The sequence below is a fragment of the Stegostoma tigrinum genome, chromosome 11, assembly GCF_030684315.1.
Source record: "Stegostoma tigrinum isolate sSteTig4 chromosome 11, sSteTig4.hap1, whole genome shotgun sequence".
NCBI classification, from domain to species: domain Eukaryota; kingdom Metazoa; phylum Chordata; class Chondrichthyes; order Orectolobiformes; family Stegostomatidae; genus Stegostoma; species Stegostoma tigrinum.
Window position 1 is genome coordinate 1,755,708 of NC_081364.1, and position 14,641 is coordinate 1,770,348.

At 42.6% G+C, this 14,641-nt stretch overlaps 1 protein-coding gene across 3 annotated transcripts in view; it reads right to left on the minus strand.

The window, feature by feature from the left end:
* The window catches only part of usp19 (ubiquitin specific peptidase 19), a 133,560-nt gene that overhangs the window by 31,955 nt on the left and 86,964 nt on the right, over nt 1-14,641 (minus strand). For all 3 annotated transcript variants that reach the window (XM_059649681.1, XM_059649680.1, XM_059649679.1), the window contains exons 20-25: nt 12,936-13,051; nt 10,117-10,254; nt 8,079-8,443; nt 5,989-6,099; nt 2,478-2,694; nt 312-464 (exon numbers count right to left, since the gene is read on the minus strand). In XM_059649681.1, the coding sequence (XP_059505664.1) occupies nt 312-464; nt 2,478-2,694; nt 5,989-6,099; nt 8,079-8,443; nt 10,117-10,254; nt 12,936-13,051 (1,100 nt within the window). The remainder of the gene's footprint in view (nt 1-311; nt 465-2,477; nt 2,695-5,988; nt 6,100-8,078; nt 8,444-10,116; nt 10,255-12,935; nt 13,052-14,641) is intronic.

Here is a 14,641-nt window from a genome sequence, read left to right on the forward strand (position 1 = left end):
AATACTTCTTAAATGTTGTACCCTCTATCACCCTCACAGGCAGTGAGATCCAGATATTTCCACCATTCTCTGGCTGAAAACATCTCCTTGAAACTTAGTTTCCCTTTCCTTAATCTATACTCTCTGGTCACTGGTCCCTCCATCAAGGGGAAATGTTTCTTCCTGAGTACCCTGTCTACTTCCCTTGTATGCTTGCCCTCAATCTCCCAGTCTCTCTTCATAACTCACTATAAAGAGAGAGATTCAGTAGCAGGCGATAGGGCTTAAAACAAAAATAAAATGGAGTAAAAGCATCAGTCTGCATTGCACACCTAATGGGAAACTCCACCATGTCATTGATTTTGTCTCTCCAGATGAAGTTGCGGAAAGAGAAACGCTTCAGTTGAATGATGAGTACATTCGGGAGCCACCAGAGCATCAACTGCTTGGATGCTTCTCTGTGCTGTTTACATTTAGGACAGTACCTGCAATGGATCAGAAGCAGCTGTCAGTGTTCACCCACTTTCTACCAAGCGCACATAAAGGACACTGATCAAAGAAAAATAGGAGGGCCAAGCAAATCCCATTGGCTGTCCAGCTCTTGAATTTTGCCAAGACTACCACAACTCAACAAAAGTGAAGCAAATTCACACGTCAAAAACTAACTTCTTTAAATAATAACTTAATTGTTAAGAACTTGGCATTTTTGGTGGGGGTCATATTTTGCACCCATTTTCATTTGCCATGTCAAAGGTGATGGACAGCCACTTTAAATTCATTAGTGGAATTCAAGCATCACTGGCTGGGACAACATTTATTGCCCATCGAGTTTTGAGAAGATTTGTAGCTCAGGTTGAGGTTCTGGATGTGAGTTTGCTTGCTGAGCTGGAAGGTTAGTTTTCAGACTTTTCGTCACCATTCTAGGTAACATCAGTGAGCCTCCGACGAAGCGCTGGTGTTATGTCCCGCTTTCTATTTATCTGGTTAGGTTTCCTTGGGTTGGTGATGTCATTTCCGGTTCTTGTTCTCAGGGGATGGTAGATTGGCTCCCAATCAATGTCCATCAACAAACACATTGGCTCCAAATCAATGTGTTTGTTGATGGACATTGGCTCCCAATCAATCTACCATCCCCTGAGAACAAGAACCGGAAATGACATCACCAACCCAAGGAAATGACATCACCAACCCAAGAAAACCTAACCAGATAAATAGAAAGCGGGACATAATACCAGCGCTTCGTCGGAGGCTCACTGATGATGTTACTTAGTATGGTGACGACACGTCTGAAAACGAACCTTCCAGCTCAGCGAGCAAACTCACATCCAGAATTTATTGCCCATCCCTAGTTGCCCCTTTGAGAAGGTAGTGGTGATCTGTCTTCTTGTACCATTTAAGACCATGTGCTTTAGTTAGACCCACAATGTCACTACAGAGGAAATTCGAGGATTTTGACTCAGCGACACTGAAGGAATGACAATATATTTCCAATTCAGGACAGTGAGTGGCTTCAGAGAAACTTGCAGGGTTGGTGTTCCCATGAACTTTGACCCTGGTCTTTCTAGAAGGTGTAGAAAGGAGCCTCCATGAATTTCTGCAGTGCATTGTGCAGATAGCACACAATGCTGCTACTCAGCGTTGGTGGAAGCCAATCAAGTGGGCTACTTTGTCCAAACTGGTGCCAAGCGTCCTGAGTGTTGTTGGAGCTGCACTCATCCAGGCAAGTGGGGAGTATTCCATCACACTCCTGACTTGTGCTTTGGTGGACAGGCTTTAGAATGTTGGGCCATAGGTTACTTGCTGCAGTATTCCTAGCCTCTGACCTACTCTTGAAGCCACGGTATTTATATGGCTAGGTCCATGTGTGGTTAATGGTAAGCTTCCAGGATATTGATGGAGGAGCATTCAAATAATAGTAATATCATTGAACATCATGGGGCAGTGATTAGATTCTCTCCCAGAGATGGTCATTGCCTGGCATTTCTGCAAGATGAACGCTACTTGGCAAGCCTGGATACTGTCAAGGTCTGGCTGCACTTGGAAATGGGCCTCTTAAGTACCTGAGTACCTTCCAGGGTTTCAGGAATACTCTAGCATTATAGCCAGTGAGGTTCCCTGCTGCAATGTAGTAGCCAATATGCACACAATCCCTATAAACAGCACGGTGATAAAACAATAGATAGCCTTTAAGGGATATTGGACACAAAATAACCACTGGCCAGGCATTGAAGTAAATGCACTCAACTCTTCTTTGAAATAGTCGTGGGACCCTTTACTTCAAACTGAAGGAGAAGACCAAGCCTCGTCTGACAGATCATGCAGCACTCTCAGTACCACACTCTCCACAGTTAAGCTTGGGAGGCAAACTCAAAACTTCAGAATAATAATTGAAATTACAACCTCCAGATGTAGCGACGGGGCAACTATCCACGGTTAGTACTAATAGTCCAGCAAAAAAAGATAAAAACCAGGGCGAGGAATGTGAGGTAGAATCTTACCAAGCTTCCTCAGGCGCCAGCACCTCAGGTTTGGTGAAAAGATTTAGGCACTGTTCCAGTGTGAAGTAGCCAGCTCTGGCCGCCTCGTTGGCTGAACTGGGATCTTCAATATATTCCAACTCCTTGGATTCCACTAGCACATACTCCTTCTGTCGCTCATTGTTTTTCCATACCATTGCCAGAGTGACACCGTCTGGCAGCTCCAATGGAGCATCACCTGTGAAGGAGAGAAGCCAGATTGACTGGGTGAGACAGTAAAACATGAATCAGGAAGAGTATAGATCATAACCCTGTAAATGCCGGCATCCTGATGGACAACACATCAATAAATTGGAGTGGTTCAACATTGGTGCTTAAATTGCAAAGTATTCAGTGTTCACCCTTGGCTTGGTTGAGAGATAAAAATTAGTCAGCAATCTAGAGAAAACTGTCTCTTCTTTCCCTCAAAATCTGTTACATTCCTCTGAGGTGGTGGTTGGAGCCTTCATTTAAAAATATGCCCTCCAAAAGCACAGGGCTCCCTCAATACTGACCCACCAACAATGCAGCCTCCCTCAGCACTGCTATGATCCTGATGACACTACTGGAAAGGTCAGATCCCAGAATGCAGGCTGATCATATGCTTAATTTTCTCTTTTTGTTAGTTTATGTGATGGCTAGTCTCCAAAATATACACACGAGGCTGCAGAGTTCCTTGAACAACAGAATACGTGTTTGTTACACAAAAGAAAAACAAAACAAGCTCTATATACATTCCAGTTATAAAGATTTCAATACATTGATTAAAACAAAGGTTCAGTCTGTCTCCCAACACTAGCCTTTACGAAGGCTCAAGTCCAGAGGAATTGTACTCCTATTGCATATCCACATTTCCACTTAAATTGATTTCTTGCAGTTTTCATTCTTTGAACTGTTGAAAATATTTCATTATTCCTCTTGGATTCTGATAACAGATGTTTTTAATTCTAATAACCTGTAGAGTCCTGTCCCAAGCTCCCCTGGTTTGGAAACCTGAAGCTACAGGCATAGAAGTAGCAATGACTGGCTCCCTTTAAACTGAAAAATGTTTGCCAGTTCAGAAATTAAAAACCTGCTTCTGAATTCAACTCATGAAATTTAATTAAAACTTCTCAGCATTGAATAGAAAACTGCTAGTTTAATGTGCTTACAGTCATAAAGCCAGAAGTACATATATCTCATTCCATTACCGCTCCAAGGTTTCTCCCAAACTCTATCACATGCACGTGCATTCTTGGAAATGGTACCTTTAGATTACTGTTGCAGAATGACTGAATTATATTGAAAAACCTCAACACCACTAACCGACATCCACACGCCTTCCCTTTTAAAAACCAAAAAAAGTGACATTGTATTTTGCACATTTTACAACTTGGGTCCTGCACTCTAAAGTGTGACCACCCTCGTCTGGCTACATATGACACCACTGTGATTAAGTTTAAGCTAAACTATTACTTCTTGCTCTGTCTGTAGTCGTTGATACATTTCAACACTGCAACACATGAGTAGCCTGCACATTATAAAACAGGTACTTGCCAGCATGTGGCTGAATGTAGAGTGCACACACATGCACATGATGGGGTGCAATGAGTGATTGCAGGGGCATGCAGCCATGACCATGCAGTGCCAAAGTAAAGCAGGAGTCAGACTGCTGTTATCAATACGTAGCAATTGATATTTTCCCCACCCTTTGCTGGAGTTTTCTTGTTCAATAATTCTGACGAGACAGACACTGTTTACTCAAACAATTATATTAGAATAAAACAGATTACACTTTGCCAGAAACAGACCTCATCAGTTCACAGATGGTCAAACTCTTTGAAATTATATACAGCACGTCTGCCTCGCAGAACAATCAGATCGAAAAACTCTAGGTTCTTCTCCTGGCTCTTGCAACGATGGCTACAGCAGATGTCACTGGCCGTTTGCAAACTCCACTTTATTTCTTCAAAGTGTTTTTCCAAGTGTTGGCCCAATCCCAAATTCCCCCTTTGGCCACTCAATCTGCTCAGCAACAAGTGATAGTGGAAATACATTTCCTACCTCTACTTTCACCTCTCCACCACAGCAGATACCAAGCCAAGGGCTGGGTAGGAGCTGACATAATTGAATCATAGAATCATAACGTCGCAGAGCATGGAAACTGACTCTTCAGTCCAACTTGCCTGCGCCGGCCAGACATCCATTAAACCAAGACAGTGTTTAGAAAAGGCTGTGCTACATTCACTCGGTGCAGGTGCTGTGCAATAGCAATCTATACAAGTTTTTCAAAGTAACCAAATTAAACCAGAGATAGAAATGTGAGATAACAAGGTGTAGAGCTGGATGAACACAGCAGGCCAAGCAGCATCAGAGGAGCAGGAAAGCTGATGTTTTGGGCCTAGACCCTTCTTCAGAAATGGGGTGGGGAAGGCGTTTCTGAAATAACTGAGGAAAGAGGGGGAGGCAGATAGAAAATAGATAGAGGAGAAGATAGGTGAAGAGGAGACAGACAGGTCATAGAGGTGGGGATGGATCCAGTAAAGGTGAGTGTAGGTGGGGAGTAACGGAGGGGATAGGTCAGTCCAGGTAGGTCAGGCTGGTCCAGGGGGCAGAATGAGGCCTCCTGCAGTGCCACATCGATGCCACCTAAAGGATGCAGGAACAGGATCTCATATTCCGCTTGGGAACCCTGCAGCTGACTTCACCAGCTTCAAACTCTCCCCTCCCGCTACTGCATTCCAAAACCAGCCCAGCTTGTCCCTGGCTCCCTAACCTATCCTTCCTTCCACCGATCCCCTCCTCCCACCTCAAGCCCCACCCCCAACTCCTACCTACAAGCCTCATCCCGTCCCCTTGATCTGCCCGTCCTCCCTGGACTGACCTATCCTCAACACACCCCAAGCTTGGGCGGCACGGTGGCTCAGTGATTAGCACTGTAGCCTCACAGCGCCAGGGACCCAGGTTCGATTCCAGCTTCGGGTAACCGTCTGTGCAGAGTCGGCACATTCTCCCCATGTCTGCGTGGGTTTCTTCCGGTGGTTCCTTATAGGGGGATGGGTCTGGGTGGGATGTTGCAAGGGCCTGTTTCCACACTGTAGGGAATCTAATCTAAATCCCCACCTATACTCAGCTTTACTGGCTCCATCCCCGCCTCTTTGACCTGTCTTCTCCTCTCCACCTGTCTTCTATCCACCACCCCCTCTCTCCCTATTTATTTCAGAGCCCCCTTCCCCTTCCCCATTTCTGAAGAAGGGACTAGGCCTGAAGTATCAGCCTTCCTGTTGTATTCATCCAGCTCTACACCTTGTTATCTCAGATTCTTCAGCATCTGCAGTTCCTACTATCTCAGAGATAGAAGTGTTCAGTGGCCAATGGACCCCAAAATAACTGCAGCTGACCTACATCTCAAAAGAGACATTTGATTTTCTTTCGCAATCTGGTTGAGCATAGCAGCTGGCAAAGAGTTTAACAATAATCCAGATTTAATAAACAAAAAGCCTGTTTGCCTCACCTTTATCTTCCATTTTCTGCTCTTTGTTTGAAGCATCAATAATTTTGATATAAAACTGTGGCGTGTGGAAGCGCACAGACTCAACTGGCTGCTGGTAACCAGGGATTGCAGCTATGGGGACAAAAAACATTGTAAATTATTTAGGTGTGCAGAAGGTACTACATACAGAATTGCTTAATAACTAAGTAGTATGAAAAGGGAAGCTGCCTGCCTGATAGAATCTTTTCAGCTTCAAATGTATCAGATAAAATTGGCAGCGAAACTACCCAGTTCACAGTTCAAAACTTTCAGAAAAGTGCTGCACACTTTTGTAAAGTTCCCCGAGAAGGCTTCTAGATAAAGTAAAAGTTATTGGAACGAGAGTCATTTGTGTATTTGCAGAGATAAAGAGCATGGCTAAGGTTCCCAAGGTTGAGTGCTTGTGGCTTTCATTTTCAAACCTATTTTCACTATCTGGATGCAGGCTTCAAACATGGCTAAATACGCTTACCTAGGCCAACAAAGACAGCCGTATACAAAAAGATTAAAATAGCACATGGTTTGTAAAAACAAAAAAATCTAATTGAACTGATAATCAATGTTCTTCAATGCTGGAATATTATGGATAGGTTTTAAAAATAGATAACATTTGAGATTTAATAAGTAGAAGAATTTAATCAGTTCCAGATGAAAGATCCTGACAGGTAACCGGAACTCTTTCTCCACTCATGCTGCCGTTTCCAACATTTTCTAATTTATTTCTATGGTAGGGTGCTGAGAGTGAAAACATGTTTATCACTTTCAATATTCAATACACTTTAAAAAAGTTAATAACATGCACGATCTGTACCCAGAAGATAATGTAATAAGCCTATGCTGAGGTTTTTACAAGGTTCAGGTCATAACGAAACTGTAAAAGGACAAAGTGCACAGAAAGGACACTGATCAAGTCTAATAGTCTGATCTTGTCTTCTCCTAACTTAATAGTGCGAAAGCACTCAAGCCCTGAGGTCATACAAGGAGCCAAGAGAAGTGATCTATCCTCACTTGGTTGAATGTTGCCTGCTTACACAATGTGCCCAATTACACTGCTGTGATAATACACATTATGCAGTGACTGAGTCCAACTATATGGCAGGCTGTTAACTAGAGGGGGGAAATTCCCTGACAATATCCTACGATGTGCAGGATAACTTAGACACTTCATTTTTCGCATGAAGGCTCCAAGTTCATACAAGGAAGCCCCACAGCTAAGATCAACAAACAGAATAGTGCAAAGTTCTACATGAATAATGCCTGTTGTGGATATTAAGTTGATGTATTGGTATAGACAGTAAGCTGCACGCTGCAAGTAATTTCAGGTCATTATAACCAATATTGCACAGTAATATATGAGGGGCACTTCTGGTGCAATGAGTGTCCCTACATCTGAGCTGGACGGTCTGGGTTCAAGTCCTTTGTGACTGAAGGTGTGCTAAAACATGTCTGTACAGGTAGACTGGAAAATTATTTCAGCATTAATATCCTTTCATTAAAACAGGACCATATTAAGGCAAAACAACCAATTACTTTTCAGAGATAATAGGAACTGCAGATGCTGGAGAATCTGAGATAACAAGGTGTAGAGCTGGATGAACACAGCAGGCCAAGCAGCATCAGAGGAGCAGGAAGCTGATGTTTCAGATTGGGACCCTTCTTCATAAATTTCAGCTTTCCTGCTCCTCTAATGCTGCTTGGCCTGCTGTGTTCATCCAGCTTCACACCTTGTTATCTCAATTACTCTTCAAAGATGGCTCCTAACCAGTTGAGCATTTCCTATTTTCTACTCAGCTCATTAAAACCTTGCTTTATTAATGGTATGCTAAAATCACAACAGAAGATGACAACAGCACCTGGATTTAGGGAAAGACAACATTACTAAAGCCGTAGGCTATCGCTGCTACAAAAATATGAGATCGGATGCATGGCAACAGCCTTTCCTTGTGCTCTTGTATCTTACTGGAGACATGCAGATGCACGCTGTAGATAAGACTTCTCAGTTACTCAAACCAGGATTTATTACTACACTGTCTTATTAAAGTGGATTTGTGAAGGGAAAAAAAATACACTACCTTCAGGCTTCGGCGCTTTCTCATAGGTGGTTTCCTTCTCACATCCAGTATCTTCTTGGGACAGAGGTCGCATTTCTGAGAATCCAGAGTCGTAGCTGTGAATGGAATCTTTGTCTCTACCTGGCATACTCATGCCCTTTGAGAAAGCAGAAGCCAGCAGGGGCTCAGAAACAGAGCTGGTTAAATGAGTACGGTGCACAGACCTGAAATCTCTGTCCTGAATCTCCAACGGTATCTTTCCCTCACCAATCTCTGAGCTGGTAGGAGTTCCGGGGCTGAGCTGTGCATTCCCCATTTTACAGGGTGGAGGGTCTGGCGAGATCCGGCCTGGCTGGAATGGGGGCTGGAACACGTTTACCGAATACCTGTCAGATAATACAAAAGTAGTAATCTGGCCATGTACAGCAAGGCACTTATATAATCATATCCACTAAAGAATCATAGAATACTCCACAGGAATTGCCATTCAGTTGTGTTGATGCTTTTAAACTATTTATGCAACTTCTTGAATAGAGTCAAGTCCAACCGCCACATTCCACGTTATAATTCATCCAAAGAATTCTTATCTACTCTTTGGTTCTTTTGCCAATTATGGTAAAACTGTGACCTCTTGTCGTCAACGCTTCTAATAATGGGAAGTTTCTCATTTACTCCATTGTGGCATTTTCCCATGCAGTGAGAGTGTATCCAGTTAGAATCAGGGTGAAGTGCCCATGGATTAGAACTGATTATAATATTCATAATACTGCATTTATCATGCACAACATAGGATTGTGCCAGGGATTTGGGTGAAACAGCATGCCACATGGTGGACACTTGGTCACTGCATCACCTGTATTGTCACAGCAATGCATGTAGGTATCCTACCAAATACAAGAATATAGCATAGCTCATATTGCATTGCACTGAGGATTTGAGTGGGTCATATGCAATTAGTAAATTAGATATTTTCACAGTTAAAGGCACTTTGGGAAAATTTGGCTGGTGTTTATGCTACACATGAACCTTCTTCAATCACCCAACTTTATCTCTCATCATCAACTACTTATTCCTTTCTCCCCCACGTCTTAAACTAGATTCTCTTAAATGCTTCCAGTTCATTCTCAATGCTGTCTGTGCTAGCAAGTTTCACATTCTAACTGCTGCTAGTTAAAGAGATGGTCCCTCACTGGATGCATTGGTTACTATTTGGTACAGATGGCTGCTAATTGCAGACTTTTTAATACTCACACATTAAAAACATTTGCTTGTAACTCACAGTAAACGTGACTAAGCTTTAAGTGTTCAGGATATTGGGTAAAAAGCCTAGGGGTACCAAGTTCAAGGTCAGGGCCCCCAGCTGCTCCTCAAAGCCCGAGACAACTTGTTAGGGAGCATGTTTCCCTTTGCAGGAGAGACTGGAACAAGGGCACAGAAATTAAAAATGAGGTCTCCCCATTCAAGATTGAAATGAAGAAAAATTTTGCTCTTTCAGATGGTCACAAGTCTGCAAAACTCTCTTCTGAGACAGGAGTGGTGCTGGGGTCATTCAATATTTTTTACAGAACAGGCACATAGTTTCTTGATGAACAAGGGTGTCAAACGTTATTGGGGGAAGGTAAGAATGTAGAGTTGAGGCAACAGTCAGATCAGCAATGACCTTAACCTTACTGAATGATTGGAGTAGGTTCAAAGGGCTGCATGGGCCTACTCCTGCATTGATTATGATCAGCTAACACAGCACAAGCTGTACATACTTCAAGGGGCATTTAAAATTCACACCACAAAGCCCATGTGTTGGTGGAACAATGCAAGATCAGTCAGCCATATGACTGGTAGGTCAAAGAAAAATACATCACAACGACTAAAAGCCTACTTGTAACATCACTATCTGAATGTTTCATAAAACTCCTCAGTAATGCTGAAATAATGTGAAAGGCACGCGGGTGTTACAACTTTTGTTTCCAGAGACAGTGGGAGTAAGAGCAGCTGTTATTTCAATCCAGCGTGGGGTTAATTTATACAGCTCTTTATTAATCGATCCTTAAAATCACAATACCTTGAGTATCCCTCCAGCAGCTGAGAGAGTCTGGAATACGTGAGCCGGGACTCAGGAACGCTGATTATAAAGGGACAGCCAATATTCTCTGCTCTGCACTGGTTTTTATGATCTGACCAATGGTTCATTTGGCAAGTCCTGGAGATACAGACACAGACGATGAGGAGAAAAGGAGAAGTTATTTTGAAAGGCTTTTAAAGTAACATTTCTATATCACCAAATACACAATTCTCATTGAAAATGCATTATGCAGACTTCTCCTATTGGTCAATTTCAAAAACATTCTGAAAAGACAGACAGGTTTCTGACGTTCTGGCTCTTTCACAGTTGCTAGCAGTAATGAACATTTTGACACAGGGATCCATTCCATGCAAACAGAAAGTAATAGGGTCAAACTGTGTGCTTTTGTTTGAATTACCCGAGAGTTTGGGTCTGTTTGTCCTGTTACTTTCTTCATGGCAATGTCTCGGCTAGTAAACTTGCCAACCAAATTGTAGACAAATTGTTGTGACTGTTCAAAATTTGACATTCTTGCATTCACCCTGAGGAATATAGCAAGCTTTGGCAGCATATCTGTCACTTCAAGACACAAGCTCTAAATTGACTAAGCAACTGCCCAAAAATTGCTTTTAAGTTTTGAAACAATCTTTCCTACAAGGAACACTGCTTTTGTTGGAAGGCTAATGATATGGTTCATTCACATGACACTTTAATTCATACTTTGAGCCAGAAGGCCATCTATGGGAAGTACTGTGGTTATCCAGAGACTTGGATTGCTAATGCAACGAACAAGAGTTCAATTCCCACTGTGCAGTTTGAAAATCTGAATTCAGTTCCAAAACTAAAATCTGAAAACAACTGAGAAATCCACATAAAGTGACCAAGAAACTGGTGAATTACTTACTAAACCAAATTGGGGTTTATTAAAAAATATATACCGAAGAATTGCGGATGCTGGAAATCAGAAACAAAAACTGAAACTGCTGAAAAAAACAACTCAGCATGTCTGGCAGCTTATGTGGAGAGAAAGCAAAATTAATGTTTCAGGCTCAGTGACCATTCTTCAGAACTAATTGTAGCTAGGAAAAGGTTGGTATAAATTCTGAAGACGGAAACGGCAAAACAATAGGTGTAAGTGGAGCCCAGAGTGTGTCAACAGCAATTAGACAGACAAAGGAATTGGAAAAGGTCAGCCTGGGAGAATTAACAACGTCTACTGGGGACCATTGGTGGCTGAAAATGGGCTGTTTGTGGTAGCAGCCCATGTGATGATAAGGTTTGGCATGCAAGGGTAAGAATAAGGCACTGGGAATCAGTACTCAGGCCATAAAATGATTGTACTCAAATTTTGAGAGCTGAAGGCTGCAGGGTCCTCAAGCGGAAAATGAGGTGCTGTTCTTTCAGATTTTGCTGAGTTTTGCTACAGCAAGCTCAAGATAGAAATGCTGGCTGGGGAATAATGTGAAGTGTTGAAGTGGCAGGTAACAGAGAAGGCTTTGTCGGCACATGGCCTGCTACCACAATCAACCCATTTTCAGCTTCCGTTGGTCACCAATAGCAGGTATTGTTTAGCCTTGCTAACAGCTTGCTGGACTAGCACGTTAGCTTTTAAAGACTTTGACAGGGATACTCAGGTCCCATTTCAAACTTTCCAACCTCTTAGTAATTAAGAAATAATCTGCACTTTATTTCTCTCACCAGGGTGGATAACCTGACATTTCAGTGAGCTACCATTAATGTTTCACGTGCCAAGTATTATCAAAATGATATTGAGCAATTAGCAAGGGCAATAAATGCTGGCTTTGCTAGGAATACTCACAGGGAAAGAATGAGAAGATATTTTATGCCATTCTAGAACCTGAGCACCCCCTAATGTAGAAGTATTGCATTTTGAAAGAAACGATCATCATTTGGATGAAGCATTTTATATTTAAAAAACCATTCATGGAGTGAGGGAGTCATTGATTAGGCCAGCATTTATTGCCCAAAGGGCAGTTCAGAGTCAACCACACTGCCGTGGGTTTGGAGTCACACATAAGCCAGACCAGGTAAATATAGCAGTTTCCTTCCCTGAGGAAATTCGTGAAGCAGCAGGATTTTTCCAACAACGGATTGATGATCATCATTGGACTCCTAATCCCAAATTTTTTATTGAATTCACATTAAACCCAGGTCCCCAGAACACAATGTGGGTCTCTGGATTAACAATCCAGTGATAATATCACTAGGCCACTGCCTCCCCTTGGGAGGTCAGATGCCCAGTCAGATAGATTTTTTTTTTTCTGTTGTGCTATCGCCTGCCTGATGATGGTCATTCTGCCATGGTACAATTTCGCTTGCAGCCAATAATATCTCAGCAAAGTCAACGGCACTAATCAAATTCAATAAGTTGGTTTATCAAACATCAGCTGCTTGCAAAAAGCATGAAGATATCAAAACAGTGTTGCTGGAAAAGCTCAGCAGGTCTTGGCAGCATCCGTGAAGGATAGAACAGAGTTAACGTTTCGGGTCTGGTGACCCTTCCTCAGAACAGTTCTGAAGAAGGGTCACCGGACCAGAAGCATTAACTCTGCTTTTACCTTCACAGATGCTACCAGACCTGCTGAGCTTTTCCAGCAACTTTGTTTTTGTTCCTGATTCACAGCACCCACAGTTTTTTTCAGTTTTTATATCATCTTAGACTGTTGATCATCCAGTCAAGCTAACCAGGACACACTCTCATCTTTGTGGAGTGAACAGACATGAACAGGAGCAAGAAAATGAGCAGACACAGTTGGTGCTTAATGTCAGTACATTATGGATTTGAAGGGCTGACTCACTGATTGCAGTAGGCGACTCGGTAGCAACTGGTACAACGCCGCAACTTTTCATCAGGCTGCTGTGGTTTCTGACAGGCAGCACACTTGTTGGTCGGGACGTTAGGGATTAACAGTCGCTATAAACAGACAGAGGCAGCAAGTTAGACATATCTACCAACTAGGAGAGTCACTTATAGCATGAGATACTCGACGTACAAAGATCCTAAATCACAGAACAGCAACCGAATGCAACTAATGTGTCTGAAGGTCATTACTAGCAGAGATTAAAAAAGGCATTGCACTTAACAGCTGTGGAACATGGCCATCAGAAAACACCAATATCATCCAGCTTAACAATTCAACAAAGCCATGTCCACGTAACTGGAGGTCAAGCACAGAAGGTTTGTAGCAATGGAGAAGGAGAAATGAATTTTCTCCACATTCGCCCAATTTTGCAACTTAACTGGGAAAATCTATTATATTCATTCTGTACCAGTGAAATGGTAATGTTGAAACAAAGCCTATAACAGTGATGACAGTCGCATGGCAACAGTTAATTTCTGCTAGATTTTTAAAGGTTCTGAACTTTTTTTTAAAGTTATGGGATTTAGGCCTTACTGCCCATCTCTGATTACGCTTGAGAAGTTGACAATGAGCTGCCTTTATTAATTGCTGCAGTCCTTGGGACGTAGTTCAAGAAGCAGGTTACCATCACTTTCTTAAGGGCAATAAATGCTGTCTTATCCAGCAATGCCCACCTCCCATGAATGAAGTAATCACTTCCTCAGTGCAGGTGGGAACTGGGGCACAGAATAAATTTGAGGAGATAAATAGATGTTTAATTAACTGGTGAATAGGTAACGGGAGCAGGCAAGAAAGTCAAGTGAGGCTGAGATGAGATCAGCCATAATCATATTAAATGGAGGAGCAGGCTTGAGGGGCTGTATGGCCAACTCCTGCTCTTTGTTCTAATGAATACAAAAAGTAACTTAGGGTGGTCACTAAGTACAAGAATATCCATGAATAAAATTAATAGACGACTTCAATCTAGTCCTAACCTGACATTTAGGATAGTGCATTTCCATAGGAAAGTACAGGAAGTCTCTTTTCCCTGGGTTATGAGGAGATAAACTGCAGCACATCCATCTTCACCTAGAGTATGATTAACCCAGGATAGCCCTGGCACCTTCTGCTCATGTGAGTTTGCAAGGTGGGCACTGCTATTTGTGGAAATCGACAGAACTAAACAGCGGTTTTACTGGGTGTGGGCAGCATTTTTATAAAATAATTTCTTGGGAAGGGCGTGATGCTGGCAAGGCCAGTATTTGCTATCCATCCCAAGCTGTTGTAGAGTGGTGGTGAGGGTGAGCTTTCTTGAGCTGCGTACAGCTGGTTTGCTGCAACTGCGTGACTCACCGAGTCACTTCAGAGGGCAGTTATGAGCCAAACACACTGTTGAAATGAGAGATTTACATCTAAGCCCAAACAAAGAACAAAAGAACAAAGAAAATTACAGCACAGGAACAGGCCCTTCGGCCCTCCAAGCCTGCGCCAATCGAGATCCTCTGTCTAACCGGTCATCTATTTTATAAGGGTGTGTGTCCATTTGCTCCCTGCCCATCCATGTACCGGTCCAAAGTGACAAGGAACACAGGTCTTCTTTCCTGAAGAATATTATGAATTAGAGCATTTTAATGAAAATCTGACAATTTCATGGCCATCTTTAC